The sequence below is a fragment of the Paramormyrops kingsleyae genome, chromosome 25 (genome assembly GCF_048594095.1).
Source record: "Paramormyrops kingsleyae isolate MSU_618 chromosome 25, PKINGS_0.4, whole genome shotgun sequence".
Classification (NCBI taxonomy): domain Eukaryota; kingdom Metazoa; phylum Chordata; class Actinopteri; order Osteoglossiformes; family Mormyridae; genus Paramormyrops; species Paramormyrops kingsleyae.
Window position 1 is genome coordinate 5,552,211 of NC_132821.1, and position 18,635 is coordinate 5,570,845.

General features: G+C 39.5%; 1 protein-coding gene and 2 long non-coding RNA genes across 4 annotated transcripts; 2 read left to right on the forward strand and 1 right to left on the reverse strand.

Moving 5' to 3' along the window:
* The first annotated feature begins 4,110 nt into the window (after positions 1-4,110).
* LOC140582926 (uncharacterized) lies at positions 4,111-5,405 on the forward strand. 2 transcript variants are annotated; one of them, XR_011985738.1, is made up of 4 exons: positions 4,111-4,237; positions 4,640-4,836; positions 4,999-5,070; positions 5,197-5,405. It is a non-coding gene; the product is annotated as an uncharacterized lncRNA (long non-coding RNA). The 2 variants fall into 2 exon arrangements; XR_011985737.1 differs by lacking the exon at positions 4,111-4,237 and having other exon boundaries at positions 4,613-4,836.
* A 2,006-nt stretch (positions 5,406-7,411) lies between these two features.
* On the forward strand, positions 7,412-9,952 carry LOC140577573 (uncharacterized). The gene is made up of 8 exons (XM_072707440.1): positions 7,412-7,531; positions 7,776-7,898; positions 7,983-8,048; positions 8,570-8,658; positions 8,763-8,868; positions 9,011-9,116; positions 9,309-9,364; positions 9,700-9,952. Exons 1-8 carry the CDS (start codon positions 7,514-7,516, stop codon positions 9,790-9,792), a joined length of 657 nt encoding a protein of 218 aa, XP_072563541.1. The 5' UTR covers positions 7,412-7,513; the 3' UTR covers positions 9,793-9,952.
* A 4,647-nt stretch (positions 9,953-14,599) lies between these two features.
* LOC140582922 (uncharacterized) lies at positions 14,600-15,254 on the reverse strand. Its single transcript, XR_011985732.1, has 3 exons — positions 15,156-15,254; positions 15,043-15,079; positions 14,600-14,945 (listed from the first exon to the last, which is right to left on the reverse strand). It is a non-coding gene; the product is annotated as an uncharacterized lncRNA (long non-coding RNA).
* Between the last annotated feature and the right edge of the window lie 3,381 nt (positions 15,255-18,635).

Sequence of the window (18,635 nt, forward strand, 5' to 3'; positions counted from 1 at the left end):
TTTTTTAATACTGTATCCTAAATTGTGGATAATTAAGCTATATATCATATGCTGAAGTACATTTCTGGAGTGTTAAAGATTAAAAGAAAAAATAACAAGAACCGTACAGAACCGAAAACCGTGACCCTAAAACCGTGATACAAACCGAACCGTGGGTTTTGTGAACCGTGCCACCCCTACTGCTTACCTTTCTGGGTAGCAAGAGCAAATTAAAGAATAACATATGCCATCCACTCGAAACCCGCGTAAGGACTACGGTGTCCCGGAGCTAACTTATAGATGGATAATAGCCAAAATAAGTCGTACCATGACGCCACTTAGTTAGCGGTGCATTAGAGCTACTACCCTACATATGCATATGCTAAACATGTTTAATGTCAGATGGTATTGCTTATTTTGCATGCAGACATTCACAGAAACACTGAGAAACAACAGTAAATACTTTTACATAGTCATATTGCAAATTGCGGATTATTACATTTAAAACAAGTGTAAAAACTCACGGACAAATTACGCTTCATGAAGCTGGATATTAATATTGTAATACCTTTTTAAAATGACCGCCAGCAGCACATCTTATTTTTTGCAGCACAAATGCAGCACTGACGAACCAGCCCAGCATTTCATCCGAACGCTGTTTTGGTGGGGTGAGGGTAAAATGCGAACCGTTTACAAACAGCGGATTCCGTGTTTATAAACAGACGTGTCGCAAAAGACGCACGAATATGGCAAGCCGTTTTAACATTTAATCGCTAGACTGGATATGCATTGCAGATATCTCTAATTCAATTCTTCCTAGTCAAAAAGAGCATTTCAGATATCCACAATGACATTCTTCCTATCCACAATTGTCATTTCAGATATCCACAACGTCATTCTTCCTAGGAGAAACTACGTCACTTTTGCCATTCATGTCTATTGGGCTTTCGATTTCAGATATCCACAATTACATTTCAGATATCTAGAAATAACATTCTGGATATCCGAAATTGAATTCTTACTAGGAAAAACTCCCATTTCAGATATTTACAATCCAATTGTTACTAGTCATAATTTTAATTTCAGATATCCGAAAGGATACCACCATTTTAGATATCCAGAATGCAATTTCGAATATCCGAAATACATTGTGACTAGTAAAAATGTCTTTACGAATATCCAGAATTCATATTATGACTAGTAAAAATGCAATTTCAGATATCTACAATTAGAATTACGCCTAGGAACGATGCAATTGCAGATATCTACAATTGTATTGTGGATATCTGTTGAAGAGTAGATAAGACGCCGTTTTAACATAAAAACGATCCATTTACTATCCACAATTACATTTTAGATATACAGAATATCATTTCTCCTAGTCAAAATGATATTCTTACTAGTCAGAATGGCAGTTGCAGATATCCACAATTACATTCTTACTAGTAGAAAATGTATTTCAAGATATCTAAAACTTTATTTCTCCTAGTCACAATTCCGTTTAAGATATCTTTAAATCTTTACAAAGTATAAGTAGCCGTTTTAACATTTAATCGCTAGACTGGATATGTATTGCAGATATCCGTAATTCAATTCTTCCTAGTCAAAAAGAACATTTCAGATATCCACAATGACATTCTTCCTATCCACAATTGTCATTTCAGATATCCACAACGTCATTCTTCCTAGGAGAAATAACGTCACTTTTTCCATTCATGTCTATTGGGCTTTCAATTTCAGATATCCGCAATTACATTTCAGATATCCAGAATGTTCATTCTGGATATCCGAAATTGAATTCCTGATAGTAAAAACTCCCATTTCAGATATCTACAATCCAATTGTTACTAGTCATAATTTTAATTTCAGACATCTGAAAGGAAAAAAACATTCCAGATATATATAATGTAATTTTGAATATCCAAAAATACATTGTGAATAGTAAAAATGTCATTACATATATCCACAATTCGTATTATGACTAGTAAAAATGCAATTGCAGATATCTACAATTAGAATTACGCCTAGGAACAATGCAATTGCAGATTTCAACAATTGTATTGTGGATATCTGTTAACGAGTAGATAGGACGCCGTTTTAACATAAAATGGGTCCATTGACTATCCACAATTAGCGTCACCTCGCTCCACTTTCGTATACAGGTGTTGTGCCCTAATCTGCCCCCCTGCCACGGATTGCCTCCCCTGACGTCATCGCTCCATTTAAAGGCAAAGTCGCTTCTCCAGTGCAGCAGAAGCGAACGCTCGCTGTAAATTCATTTTCTTGCCTTAAACCGACTGAAAAAACTCAAATTAGTTGTTTATTATGCCTTTTTACATTAGAACCTTAAGTTATCATTCACAACCTCCTGTAATTTGTCACAAATGTGACGGTAACTTTTTCATTAAAACGCTACAGTAATGCTTTTCCTCTCGACAATGCTCGTCTGTGCAAATACAGTCGCTTTCAGTCGCAAAAAGGGACTGATTTAGTTGAAAGGTATTTTTGACACGTTGTTGAATCCATTCGGCTGAAAATGTTCTTCTATTCTGTCGTCGTATAATATAATACGACATTTAACTTAATACTCAGCACCGTCACGCCTGGAAATGATGTAACATCGATCCACAGAACAAAAGTAATCAAAAGTCACCAAAATTTCACCACTCATTCTTAACCCCGTGTGTACATTACAGCTAACAAGTCGTATTGCAAATCGTCCATCCATAAGGAAAGGACTCGGGGGGGGGGGGCATTTTATAGCAGGCCACCTTGCCACAGAATGCCCCCCCGTCTAACTCTGGCTGGGAAACTGCTACATGCACCAAACTTGCACCAGTCACTCATATTTACCCCTTATTTATGCTGTATGAATTGCTTTGGGCTGGGCCATAAGGCTGAGATTCTAGCTGGGGGGGCATTTTATAGCAGGCCACCCTGCCACAGAATGCCCCCCCGTCTAACTCTGGCTGGGAAACTGCTACATGCACCAAACTTGCACCAGTCACTCATATATATCCCTTATTTATGCTGTATGAATTACTTTGGGCTGGGCCATAAGGAAAATATTCTAGCTGGGGGGGGCATTTTATAGCAGGCCACCTTGCCACAGAATGCCCCCCCCCGTCTAACTCTGGCTGGGAAACTGCTACATGCACCAAACTTGCACCAGTCACTCATATTTACCCCTTATTTATGCTGTATGAATTGCTTTGGGCTGGGCCATAAGGCTGAGATTCTAGCTGGGGGGGGCATTTTATAGCAGGCCACCCTGCCACAGAATGCCCCCCCATCTAACTCTGGCTGGGAAACTGCTACATGCACCAAACTTGCACCAGTCACTCATATTTACCCCTTATTTATGCTGTATGAATTACTTTGGGCTAGACCATAAGGAAAAAATTCTAGCTGGGGGGCATTTTATAGCAGGCCACCCTGCCACAGAATGCCCCCCCTTTCTAACTCTGGCTGGGAATATAAGGTGTGAAAAAAAAAGCAGAATTTCATAAACTTTCTCAATAACTGAGAAAGTTTATTCTTATTTAATCAATAAGAATAAAATTAACAGTAACAACAAACAAATAAATAAATAAATACGACATTCGTGCTGTCTACGAGGTGTAATAAAAGCTGCCCCGAACCATAGTAACCAGTTGACTCTGCAGGTAAAGCAAACGATTCGAATATATCAAACGTTAGATCCCACCATTCAATTTTCATGTGTGACAGAATTAATGATATCATGGTGCGCGATATATCACTGATAATGAAATACAGAAATGACACTATAAATAATTAAATACGATTAGTTATTAATTATTTCAGAATTTAATCCAAGTTTAAAGTTGTTCAATTTACATTAAATCATATAAATAGTAGAATACATTACACAATACATATTTACTAAAGGAAACTATGTGACATTAACAGGAAAAGTGGAGTGGTTTATTGAATTAAATTATAATGTGGACATTTTAGATCTATGTAATAGGCCTTCTCTCGCGATATGTAAAGTTTGACACGTTTAGAATGGAACCAATAATATTATCCTGTACCAAATCGAGGGGCGTCACCTATTCTGTAGGCAACATTTAAACTTTGCTGATACACTACAAACTGAAAAGAAGAACAGTTGGAATGGATCCCAATGTCTTTAATAATATTGTTGCCTATAAGAGGCACAGCAAATATCCGGAGGGCTTTTCAAAGGCCGAAAAAAAGGACCTAAGACGTAAAGCTTCAGGTTTTCTTTTTGATGGTGAGTTCAAGTGATATCGACGTATCATCTTGTACATGATTAACATGGTGTTAGCTAATGGAAAAAAACGCAGTACATTAATTGGTATAGCCATACGAATACTGACATGAATTGGCAAACCGTGTATTTCATTGCCAGTAGTATTAATGTTGGATGCCACTTTCCCATGTTTAACTACTTATGGGTATTTTTCCATCGTGCTTGCTTTACTACAATTAATAGTAAGAGAGCCACTTCTGTAATGGTTGCACATGTAATTCCTTCAATTTGATCAATTTCATTTGAAAGCAGATAAAATATGGAATCCTAATAACATATAAACTTGTTTTGTTTTTTTTTTTTATCAGTTGGTACTGAATATTACACAAATGTTGATGGAATCATGTATTAATTTTAAAACAGGAGATGTGTTGTACAAGGTCAGTGGAACCAAAGGAGAAAACAAAGTCAAAGTGGTTTGTGGAGCTGAAGAGGCCAATTTGATTTTCATTGAATTCCACTCCAGTGCTGTGGGAGCTCACACAGGCCAGAAAAAAACCAGGGATGCAATTGCTAAAAGGTTTTTTTGGCCTGGAATGACTGCTGACATCAACAAATGGGTAAATAACCAAAGAAAGCTCCTTTGATTACTCGTTACAATCTGTCCTCTGCCATATTTTGACCATGTATACTTACGTATATTATACAACAACCATTATTTTTAGCTATTCCTATTTTTAAAAAACTGATAAATAAGTTTTAATTATATATGTTTCATACAGGTTTCAGAATGTGTAGCCTGCCAAGCTGCACAGCGGGTTATTAAACAGGAGGTGAAGTACACTCCTATAAAGGTATCAGTCATTCATAAAACATTGCATTCATACAATTTAAAATGTAATTGACTTGTTGTGTAGGCCAGAAACAAAACAGCTAAAACTTTGAACTGTTAAATGAGTGTCACATAACTTATTTTTAAGGTTACACACCCATTTGAATTGGTGGGAATGGACCTAATAGGGCCATTGACAGTCACCAAAAGGGGGAATAAGTACATCTGCGTTATGGTGGACTACTTGACCAAATGGCCACAAGCTTACCCCTTAACCTCAAAGCGGGCAGAAGAAGTAGCAGAGTGCATCCTCCGATTCTTCTATCAGTTTGAGGCTCCAAAAAGAATCCTCACCGATCAGGGGAAAGAATTAGTTAATTCGGTAAGTATATGTATGTAAATAATAGAAAATTACCAACTCATTACAACATTTCTGTCTTATTTGTTATTTTGCATCAGACAGATAAATTTAGTCAGTCTTTGTCATTTTATTGACATTTTCATGTGTTTCTGATATACAGTTTTTTTGCAGTGTTTGTCCAGGGACTAACGTGCCTTTCCATATTTTCATTCAAAGATAAATAATGGTTTGTGTGCCAGACTTGGCATAAAACGAAGCCTGTGCTCCCCTTATCACCCCCAAACCAATGGCTTAGTGGAAAGATTGAATGGGACTATCCAAAGGTAAGGAACATGCGTCATGAGTGGTGGCACCAAATTTATGCTTTTGCATGAAAATTTATTTTGTCTTTGTAGATAGCACTTACATATTACATATTAACATATATGATGATATGTTATATTCATAACGTATGCCATTATTAATATATATTATATTATTAATAGATGTAATACATTGTTAATATAAATGTAAAATGTATATTATTTTGCCATAGTGATGCCTATTATATGTTTTTAGAGCACTTGGAAAGCTTGTTGGGGAAAGACTGGAAACCTGGGATGAGTACTTGGATGCAGTGATGTTTGGGCTTCGAACCAAAACCCAGGTTACCACCAAGTACTCCCCTTATTTTTTAATGTTTGGGAGAGAAGCTCGGTATCCCTCAGAAGTGCCACAGGATTACTTGGTCAGTAAAGTGTGTCTGTCCATCCGTCTGTCTGTCTGTCTATGTCTGTGTGTTTGTTTTTGTGTGTGTATGAGTGTGTTTTCAAATTTGTATATATCTTACACCTTTAGGACAATCACTTTTCTGTTCACAGGTTCACAGTAGTGTGGAGGCCATCATGGCTGAGGAAGCGGTCTGTGAGGACATTAAGAAACTTGATTCTATCAGAGATATCATGCAGGAAAATGTGAGGAAACAGCAGGAGCGCACCCAGCGGAGACTCAAATTGGGTGCTCCCAAAGCAGACTTTAAAGTTGGGGACCAGGTGTGGAGGCAGAACAAGAGAAGTGAACAAAGGAAGGGGGGCAAACTGGAGCCAAATTTTCTGGGCCCTTATATGATTTTGGCACTGGAGGGGAAAAGTGCAGACATACAAGGAGAAAATGGAACTGTTCACAAAAAAGTAAACACTGACCATTTAAAATTAATGATTAAAGGCGATCGTCACATTCCATCTCAGATCATAAAGAAGGACATTTCAGCCCAAACGCCAGCAGTCCCAGCATCGACATCTATGTCCACATCAACCACTGTTATATGCTTTGCACCTGCTGCCAAAGCAGCATCACCACCCCCCCTGGCACCATCATCAGAGACCTGCCAGGCACCACATGCCTCACCATCACCAGCAAAGTATAACGCATATAATGCAACCTCAGAAAAAGGTGATTATTTAATACTGACACAGTGGCGGCACAGTGGTGCAGTGGTTAGCGCTGCTACCTCACAGCAAGTAGGTCCTGGGTTTGATCCCCTGGTTGGGTGTAGGTCCTTTCTGTGTGGAGTTTGCATGCTGTTTGCGTGGGTTTCTGCCAGGGGCTCCGGTTTCCTCCCACAGTCCAAAGGTGTGCACGATAGGTTAATTGGCAACTCTACGTTGGTCCCCTAATTGTTTGAGTGTGTGCGCCTTGTGGTGTGTTGCTGCCCAGGGTTGGTTCCCACCTGTGCCCCTTGTTCTTTGGCTCCGGTCCCCCCCACAACCCCAGTTCGCATTAAGCGGTGACTTTGATGGATGGATATTTAGTATTGATGACTATTTTATATTATTTCTAGTTAGTAAGGATCTGAGGTTGCCTACAGTTCCAGGCAATGTTTGTTCAAATAAATCAAACCAAAAAATACCAACTGTCACAAAGATAGAAAGTAAAAGGATTATAAGATAAAAATGTGTTGACATAGATCAATTTTAAACTTACACAGTAAATTGTAACATCAACATTGTCTAATACTGTTCACAGATCTGCAGGATGCTTGGGCAGGAAAGAATGTCCATATTCTATTTTCTAAAGTGGGACCCTATAAATTGTTTTCCTGGGACATTGCTAAAATGGTCCTAAGATGGAACTGGAGAGTGAGGTATTTTCCCATTATTATAATATGCATTTATATCATCAATGATCAATTATGAACTGTTTACATGTAAACAGTTATTTGTAAATATTTGATATTTAATTGATATTTATAAATATCAATAACCATTCAGGAGTATCAAAACCATGAGAAGACTCATCTTCAATTTTACAACGTAAATACAATGTATTAGACCAAATATCACTGTTTTTCTCACATGAATTCTTAATCATGTCATCTTCATTCACAGGTCATCAATGCATACTTAAGACTGCTGGTGCAGAGATACAACAAAGAAAAAGGGCACAAAGCAGCTCTCATTGATTCCTACGCCATGACAGCAATGTGGGATCGCAAACTCTCCAGACTGCGGGTACTTAGTGGAACATGATTGAACAATTGTAATTATGTCTTCAATGAGGGCAAAAATAATGATGTTTTTTTTATGAAATCTTAGATGGATCCAATGTCAAGTGATGTCATTGTGAGGATTTTTAACAAGAGTCATCACTGGATTCTCACAGTAAGATTATCATTTGTGAATTACACTCTCTCAAACAGTATTTTGCATCAGTCATATTATCTCATTATTAGATAACTGTATTGATAATAATATTTAATATGCTTTTTCACCTTTTGAATGCTTTATGACGTGTGCAACAGATTACAATGAACATGGCATTTAGATTTATGGAAGGGTATTTAATCCATCTTTATACAGAACTAGCAAATCAAGAACATGAAAAAATAATATCTGATCAGCTGAAAATATACAATCTTGATTTCTTAGACTTTTTGGCAGTGAGTACTGCAATAAAATAGTTACAATATCTTTGTTAGCCTCCACAGGGAGTCAGTGATTTGGCTAAGTCTTTCTATATTTCTGAGCTTGGAAAAACACCATATCAGCATTCTTTAGTAATCTTTAGTAACCTAAGATACAAAATTTCCAAAAGGAACTGTTTAGTAGCTCTTTCTGTAACACATGTATAATGTTTATTAATGTTTGAAATATTGTAATATTCACACTTTACAAACACATAGGTTCTATATCCACATGAAAAGAGGTGCCTGTTTTTGGATCCTTTGGGAGAAAAAGCAGCTGATCTGAGAAGGTGCCAGGAGACCACAAGGTAAATTCAGCTCTCTCTGGTGCCTTACTGAAAAGCAAAAGCTAATTAGTGTGCTTTTAAATCATATGGCAGCATTTTCACAAGCATTTCTTTCTGTATGTCAGGGCCTTCATGAGGCAGAAGGGCTACATGAGTTCAAGGTGGTCATGCGGCACCCTTCCTCATTCTCTCCAGAGAGATGCAGTTTCCTGTGGTGTCCTGGCGTTAAAGGTTCGTATTGTTTTTATTGTTTTAAACTGCAAATTCATTTTAAGAATGTTGAATGACAACTCAGTTGTAAACATAAATCTTTTAATTTTAATCTGTTAGTTATTCTGTGCTTCTAAATTATACCGATCCAACTTTTTTTCAGTTTGCAGAAAAAATTCTCAGTGGGGATAATTTAACTTTTGACACCTCAGAGAAACAAATTAATAAAATGAGGCTGGATATAGCCACAACCCTTCTCCAGGAATCTGGTGTGTATTCTTTTTTGAAGGCCATAAATAATCCCTTTCTGTTTAAATTAGACATGAATTAAAAAGAACTAACGTAATAAAATACAGCATTTTCAGATCATATGTAGAAATAATATTTAAGAAACATTTGTTAGTATACAATGTTTATAAAAGACTTCTAGGTTAATATTTAACCTCTTTTTGTTTTTGCAGATGCTCTCAGTGGTGTCTGTTATTATTGTGGTAGTGAGGAAGGAGACACACTATGGGTAACTTTAAATTATAAACTCGAGGGGTGCTTGTTGCATGTCATCTCACCCCCCTCTCTTCCTACAATTTCCTGTCACTCTCCACTTTTCTTTGTGTAATAATGCAATTAAAACACACATAAATATGTATGTTTGTGTGTGTGTGTGAGAGAGAGAGAGTGAATGAATATAAAAACTGTTTTGATAAATCAGATTACACTCTGCAATGCAGTCTTGGTGTTAACATTAGTCTAGGTGTAAACATCAATGCTCTAGTATAAGTAGGCACAGATTTTAAAACTTGTCAGAAAAACACTTAAAGAATTTATTCATTTGTTTGTCTGGTTATTTTGCAGATTTGCTGTGACATTTGTGAACGATGGTTCCACATAAACTGTGTCCAGCATCCTTCGGTGGACAAGGACTACTTGTGCCCAGCATGCACATAAATATTAGGCAGCCACTAGCCAGTAGGGTGCAATGCATGCATCCCCCATGCATACTTTAATAATTATTGCACATAATGTTTTGTTAATTTAATTTGATTTGATTTAATTTAATTATATTTTCTGTTAATTTGCGTTAATTTATTAATTGCTCCACAGAATTTTATTTATCACGAATGTCATATTTATTTATTTGTCGTTACTGTTAATTTTATTATTATAGATTAAAAACAGAGTTATTGAGAAAGTTTATGAAATTCTGTTTTTTTTTTGTTTTTGTTTTTTACACCTTACATTATATTCCCAGCCAGAGTTAGATAGGGGGGGCATCCTTATGGCCCAGCCCATAGTAATTCATACAGCATATATAAGGGATACATATGAGTGACTGGTGCACGTTTGGTGCATGTAGCAGTTTCCCAGCCAGAGTTAGACGGGGGGGCATTCTGTGGCAAGGTGGCCTGCTATAAAATGCCCCCCAACTAGAATCTTTTCCTTATGGCCCAGCCCATAGTAATTCATACAGCATATATAAGGGATACATATGAGTAAGTGGTGCAAGTTTGGTGCATGTAGCAGTGTCCCAGCCAGAGTTAGATAGGGGGGGCATTCTGTGGCAGGGTGGCCTGCTATAAAATGCCCCCCCAGCTAGAATCTTTTCCTTAGGGCTCAACCCAAAGTAATCCATACAGCATAAATAAGGGATACATATGAGTAACTGTTGCAAGTTTGGTGCATGTAGCATTTTCCCAGCCAGAGTTAGACAGGGGGGCATTCTGTGGCAGGGTGGCCTGCTATAAAATGCCCCCCCCGCTAGAATCTTTTCCTTATGGCCCAGCCCAAAGTAATTCATACAGCATATATAAGGGATATATATGAGTAACTGTTGCAAGTTTGATGCATGTAGCATTTTCCCAGCCAGAGTTAGACGGGGGGGCATTCTGTGGCAAGGTGGCCTGCTATAAAATGCCCCCCCAGCTAGAATTTTTTCCTTATGGCCCAGCCCAAAGTAATTCATACAGCATAAATAAGGGGTAAATATGAGTGACTGGTGCAAGTTTGGTGCATGTAGCAGTGTCCCAGCCAGAGTTAGATAGGGGGGGCATTCTGTGGCAGGGTGGCCTGCTATAAAATGCCCCCCCGGCTAGAATCTTTTCCTTATGGCTCAGCCCAAAGTAATCCAGATAGCATAAATAAGCGATACATATGAGTAACTGTTGCAAGTTTGGTGCATGTAGCATTTTCCCAGCCAGAGTTAGACAGGGGGGCATTCTGTGGCAGGGTGGCCTGCTATAAAATGCCCCCCCCCCCCCCGCTAGAATCTTTTCCTTATGGCCCAGCCCAAAGTAATTCATACAGCATATATAAGGGATATATATGAGTAACTGTTGCAAGTATGATGCATGTAGCATTTTCCCAGCCAGAGTTAGACAGGGGGGCATTCTGTGGCAGGGTGGCCTGCTATAAAATGCCCCCCCCCCCGCTAGAATCTTTTCCTTATGACCCAGCCCAAAGTAATTCATACAGCATATATAAGGGATATATATGAGTAACTGTTGCAAGTTTGATGCATGTAGCATTTTCCCAGCCAGAGTTAGACGGGGGGGCATTCTGTGGCAAGGTGGCCTGCTATAAAATGCCCCCCCAGCTAGAATTTTTTCCTTATGGCCCAGCCCAAAGTAATTCATACAGCATAAATAAGAGGTAAATATGAGTGACTGGTGCAAGTTTGGTGCATGTAGCAGTGTCCCAGCCAGAGTTAGATAGGGGGGGCATTCTGTGGCAGGGTGGCCTGCTATAAAATGCCCCCCCGGCTAGAATCTTTTCCTTATGGCTCAGCCCAAAGTAATCCATACAGCATAAATAAGGGATATATATGAGTAACTGTTGCAAGTTTGATGCATGTAGCATTTTCCCAGCCAGTTAGACGGGGGGGCATTCTGTGGCAAGGTGGCCTGCTATAAAATGACCCCCCAGCTAGAATTTTTTCCTTATGGCCCAGCCCAAAGTAATTTATACAGCATAAATAAGGGGTAAATATGAGTGACTGGTGCAAGTTTGGTGCATGTAGCAGTGTCCCAGCCAGAGTTAGATAGGGGGGGCATTCTGTGGCAGGGTGGCCTGCTATAAAATGCCCCCCCGGCTAGAATCTTTTCCTTATGGCTCAGCCCAAAGTAATCCATACAGCATAAATAAGGGATACATATGAGTAACTGTTGCAAGTTTGGTGCATGTAGCATTTTCCCAGCCAGAGTTAGACAGGGGGGCATTCTGTGGCAGGGTGGCCTGCTATAAAATGCCCCCCCCCCCGCTAGAATCTTTTCCTTATGACCCAGCCCAAAGTAATTCATACAGCATATATAAGGGATATATATGAGTAACTGTTGCAAGTTTGATGCATGTAGCATTTTCCCAGCCAGAGTTAGACGGGGGGGCATTCTGTGGCAAGGTGGCCTGCTATAAAATGCCCCCCCAGCTAGAATTTTTTCCTTATGGCCCAGCCCAAAGTAATTCATACAGCATAAATAAGGGGTAAATATGAGTGACTGGTGCAAGTTTGGTGCATGTAGCAGTGTCCCAGCCAGAGTTAGATAGGGGGGGCATTCTGTGGCAGGGTGGCCTGCTATAAAATGCCCCCCCGGCTAGAATCTTTTCCTTATGGCTCAGCCCAAAGTAATCCATACAGCATAAATAAGGGATACATATGAGTAACTGTTGCAAGTTTGGTGCATGTAGCATTTTCCCAGCTAGAGTTACACAGGGGGGCATTCTGTGGCAGGGTGGCCTGCTATAAAATGCCCCCCCCTTCGCTAGAATCTTTTCCTTATGGCCCAGCCCAAAGTAATTCATACAGCATATATAAGGGATATATATGAGTAACTGTTGCAAGTTTGATGCATGTAGCATTTTCCCAGCCAGAGTTAGACGGGGGGGCATTCTGTGGCAAGGTGGCCTGCTATAAAATGCCCCCCCAGCTAGAATCTTTTCCTTAGGGCTCAGCCCAAAGTAATCCATACAGCATAAATAAGGGATACATATGAGTAACTGTTGCAAGTTTGGTGCATGTAGCATTTTCCCAGCCAGAGTTAGACGGGGGGGGCATTCTGTGGCAGGGTGGCCTGCTATAAAATGCCCCCCCAGCTAGAATCTCAGCCTTATGGCCCAGCCCAAAGCAATTCATACAGCATAAATAAGGGGTAAATATGAGTGACTGGTGCAAGTTTGGTGCATGTAGCAGTTTCCCAGCCAGAGTTAGACGGGGGGGGGGGGGGGGGGGGGGGGGGGGGGGGGGGGCATTCTGTGGCAAGGTGGCCTGCTATAAAATGCCCCCCCGAGTCCTTTCCTTATGGATGGACGATTTGCAATACGACTTGTTAGCTGTAATGTACACACGGGGTTAAGAATGAGTGGTGAAATTTTGGTGACTTTTGTTCTGTGGATCGATGTTACATCATTTCCAGGCGTGACGGTGCTGAGTATTAAGTTAAACGCCGTATTATATTATACGACGACAGAATAGAAGAACATTTTCAGCCGAATGGATTCAACAACGTGTCAAAAATACCTTTCAACTAAATCAGTCCCTTTTTGCGACTGAAAGCGACTGTACTGTATTTGCACAGACGAGCATTGTCGAGAGGAAAAGCATTACTGTAGCGTTTTAATGAAAAAGTTACCGTCACATTTGTGACAAATTACAGGAGGTTGTGAATGATAACTTAAGGTTGCAATGTAAAAAGGCATAATAAACAACTAATTTGAGTTTTTTCAGTCGGTTTAAGGCAAGAAAATGAATTTACAGCGAGCGTTCGCTTCTGCTGCACTGGAGAAGCGACTTTGCCTTTAAATGGAGCGATGACGTCAGGGGAGGCAATCCGTGGCAGGGGGGCAGCTCACACGCTGTGTATGAAGCAGGACTGACCTAGAAATAAACCATTTCTACTTGAATGTGGATTTGACTGCTCATTTACTTTGATGACAGGCTAAAGTTAAGGCTAAAACGTTCGTTCTTGGAGACAGCGGTGAGCGATTTCCTTGGAGCGGGATTAAAATTGGCCCGAGAGGGGGGCGATAATGAGCGAAGTGGTTGTGAGTGGGGGGAGTTGGAAGAGCGTACAGGTCCGTGAGCGATAAGCTCCACTTACATGCTCTGGTCAAAATTATGCATTTTGTGAATGAATGACCTGGGACGGTCATTCATTCACAAAATGCATAATTTTGGTCTGCATGGGACTGCGAACAGCTGACAGCCCCTCAACACGCCACTTGCGCTATACTGTATATAGCTGTGTCTGTCAGCAGACCCTCTGGGTGACCAAATCAAAAATGAAACTGGAGCAAAACTAGTAAATCCAGCTAATACTGATTTAATTCCACTGGAGTCTGTATTTGTGCTGAACAGTGCAGATCAGCTAAACGTATCATGCTGATCACTTTCTGTTCTGCTGCATTAACAGCAAAAACTATATTCAGCAACGTGAAACAAAGAACGTTTTATATTTTACCGTGCAAGTTATTAGCTTTCTATTAAAACGTATGTAGTTATTAATTTATTTGTAATAAGCAGTTTATAGAGAACTGTCATAGCGACAGTATGGATGACATCAATTATTTAGCTGGTGTCGTGGTGCTAAGTTGTGAGTTTGGGGGAGCCACCCCCGGAGACACCGACTACGCCACCCTGGGAATTACACCCAGGGAAATAGTTCCTAACACTCCACAAAGGAAAGCACTCAGGTCCGTTATACACGGCAGCAGAAGACGTGACTCCACTTACAATCTTTTATTAACACAATAATACACTGTCCACAATACAGAGTACAACCTCTGGGCTGGTGCACACGGGACAGGAGGTAAAGCAGTCAGGCATCCTAAAACAAAAGCACTACACCCCCATGCACACACACCAGGGCCCTGCTGCCACACACACACACACACACACACACACACACACACACCAAAGCTCCCTTCCTCCCTAGTGGCGTATCAACCCAGAACAGTCTTTAAAAAAAACACACAAAACTAAAAAAAAACCCTAGCTCTAACCAGGTAAACCTGGAAGAACCAGTTAAAACAGAATTACAATCCACATTTACAATATAACCAAAGAGGCAAAGCAGCAGCAGCAACTGGAGGGCAGGCAATCCAGACCACAGCTGTAATAGAGCAGGCAAAACAGCAGCACTTAATGGCACGTCATGATCTTCCCAACTGGCTGGATAAACTCCCTCCGCATTGCCCACCGCCACCTACCAAGCAGTAGCTTCCAAGGAATCCGTCGTATGCAGATCTATAAAATAAACCATACATTCAAACAGCCGCGAGGGTGACTTACAAGGACAAACGCGAAACAGCCCGCTGCATACCTTTAAACAGCGAAGTCAGGTAACCAAAAGAACACCTTGCCAGCGTTAGATTCCCAGCCAACCACTGCCACTTTTATAGGGTGCTACCTTGGAAACCAATAATCGCCCCGCAAATTTAAAGGCACAGCGCCCAAAATAGCTATTCTGCCACACTGGCTTATATTTTTATATATTTTTACCGGATGTACGTCGCACCGCCATTCTAGATATCTGAAATGACGACGACAGGGAAACATACTGGCGGAATACACGTCATTTTTCCTAGTAAGAATTCAATTTCGGATATCCAGAATGTTAATTCTAGATATCTAAAATGTAATTGCGGATATCTGAAATTGAAAGCCCAATAGACATGAATGGCAAAAGTGACGTAATTTCTCCTAGGAAGAATGACATTGTGGATATCTGAAATGACAATTGTGGATAGGGAGAATGTCATTGTGGATATCTGAAATGCTCTTTTTGACTAGGAAGAACTGAATTACGGATATCTCCAATACATATCCAGTCTAGCGATTAAATGTAAAGATTTAAAGATATCTATACTACGTAAAGATTTAAAGATATCTTAAATGGAATTTTGACTAGGAGAAATAAAGTTTTAGATATCTTGAAATACATTTTCTACTAGTAAGAATGTAATTGTGGATATCTGCAACTGCCATTCTGACTAGTAAGAATATAATTTTGACTAGGAGAAATGATATTCTGTATATCTAAAATGTAATTGTGGATAGTAAATGGATCGTTTTTATGTTAAAACGGCGTCTTATCTACTCTTCAACAGATATCCACAATACAATTGTAGATATCTACAATTGCATTGTTCCTAGGCGTAATTCTAATTGTAGATATCTGCAATTGCATTTTTACTAGTCATAATATGAATTGTGGATATCTGTAATAACATTTTTACTATTCACAATGTATTTTTGGATATTCGAAATTACATAATATATATCTGGAATGTTTTTTTTTCCTTTCGGATATCTGAAATTTAAATTATGACTAGTAACAATTGGATTGTAGATATCTGAAATGGGAGTTTTTCCTAGTAAGAATTCAATTTCGGATATCCAGAATGTTAATTCTAGATATCTGAAATGTAATTGTGGATATCTGAAATTGAAAGCCCAATAGACATGAAAGGCAAAAGTGACGTAGTTTCTCCTAGGAAGAATGACGTTGTGGATATCTGAAATGACAATTGTGGATAGGAAGAATGTCATTGTGGATATCTGAAATGCTCTTTTTGACTAGGAAGAATTGAATTACGGATATCTGCAATGCGTATCCAGTCTAGCGATTAAATGTCAAAAGGGCCACTTATACTTTGTAAAGATTTAAAGATATCTTAAATAGCATTATGACTAGGAGAAATAAAGTTTTAGATATCTTGAAATACATTTTCTACTAGTAAGAATGCAATTGTGGATATCTGTAATTGCCATTCTGACTAGTACGAATATAATTTTGACTAGGAGAAATTATATTATGTATATCTAAAATGTAATTACGGATAGGAGTGTGACTTGATTAAATGTTAAAACGGCTTGCCATACACGCAGCGTAGACAGATCACGTGGCATAGAAAGAAACCCATACGACGTTACCTAATCACGGGGTGCGTTCGAGGTGTGTCTGCAGCAAACGTGACGTGGAGCGCGATCTGCCGTCAGCTGCAGGGGTGGAGTATACGCTGGATGTAAACAAATGAGTGTTCGAGGAGCTCAGCAAGGCGCAGCAGCTGCGCGTTCAGCCAGTGCAATTTTGTCATCCATATTACAGAGTACAATACGATTGTCCGAAATCCTTATTGTTGTTAATGTTTAACAATTATTTTATTGTTGGTTTTTTTGAAAATTTTTTTGAAATATATATTTCAAAATATATATCATTTGTTGAGCGTTCTCTAGTCGCGTATAATTTGCATTTGGACGTCCAGCTACCATGAACATCACAGTTTGTGGGTGCCTGTTCTGGATGAGTAAAATAAATTGTAATAAATCAATAAATAAAAATGGTTGTTGTCTGGTTTCATTTTCTCATATAAGTAAGGCTACTGTACACCTTGCAAACACTCATGTGAAATATCTACACATAGAAATGTCACATTGGTTGGCACTGTACAAGTCATTATATCAGAATTAATACAAGAAAGAAAAAGAAAATTGCAAAGCAAATCTGTTACATTTAAAAATGGAAGTATCATGTAGAAATAAGTCCCCCAGGCTTGGCATATAGTAGTGGAAAAGGCTAAATTTGTATTTTACGAAAACATTTAAAAGTGTTTGGGGCAGGATTTGTAATTATCCATTTTGCCCTATACACTGTAACAATAGGGAAGCTGCCCTGCATAATCTAAAAGTCCACAGAAGTGGCATGTAGAAATGAGGCCCCAGAACATCTAATATATTGCCAGGAAGGTCGGAATTTGTACTTTACAAAAATTTAAGATTGAAGATTGAAAAGGTTTATTCGTCATGTACACAGTTGTACACACACAACACGTAGTGGAATGTAACCCTGGTCACTCTGAGCAGCTAGACGTGGCGACGAAATGTACAGCAGATTATCGTCGCTGCATCGCTGGCTGTCGGAATGGTGCCCGATAAATGGTGTGGGTTATATAGACCATTGGCGGACATTCTGGGGTAGGCCTTGGCTTTTGAAGAGGGACGGTATTCACCCCACGTGGGCTGGTGCCAATCTCCTGTCAAAAAGCATAGCTCACAGTCTTAGGGCAGATTGCTGACTAACCAGAGCCAAGCCAAGGCGACAGGCAAAACGGCTTAACCGACCGCCTGCTAGTCGCTTAGAGTCGTCACCCAGGCTTCATATTATTGAGACTGTGTCTGTTCCCCGCGGTTTTAATCGTGGGGGGTCATTCCATCGTAGTTCGTGTCTTACAAACCTTAGAGAAATTAGACCTATTTCAACTCTGGATAGTAGGTGTAATGCAAACCTAAAACTTGGACTCCTGAACATTAGATCGCTGGCTCCTAAGACATTGCTCGTAAATGAAATCATTACTGATTCTAATCTTAGTGCCCTATATCTTACTGAGACTTGGCTAAAACCGAATGAGTTCATGGCACTAAATGAATCCACTCCAGCTGAATATAGCTATAGGCATAATCGCAAAGGTGGCGGAGTTGCTGCAATATTTAAGACCGACCTAGGAGTGCGTGAAAATACTGGTTATAGCTTTAGTACGTTTGAATTTATTATTCTAAGTCTTGCTAGCACATCTAAGTGTAGTTCTACACCTCCAATCACCATTGCCATTGTGTATAGACCGCCAGGCCCCTATAGCAATTTCCTTAAGGAATTTGCAGATTTCTTAACAAGCTTGGTGGTTACTACCGACAAGGCCTTGATTGTTGGTGATTTTAATATTCATATGGAAAATGAAAGTGATCCAGTAACAAAAGCATTTACTACCATTCTTGACTCTGTCGGTGTACATCAGAATGTAAC

Bases quoted from the DNA above. Each gene is read 5' to 3' on its own strand.
- LOC140577573 (XM_072707440.1), top strand. The intron at 8,659-8,762 runs GTAAATTCAGCT...TCTGTATGTCAG, and splicing joins AGGTGCCAGGAGACCACAAG to GGCCTTCATGAGGCAGAAGG. The intron at 8,869-9,010 runs GTTCGTATTGTT...ACTTTTTTTCAG, and splicing joins GTGGTGTCCTGGCGTTAAAG to TTTGCAGAAAAAATTCTCAG.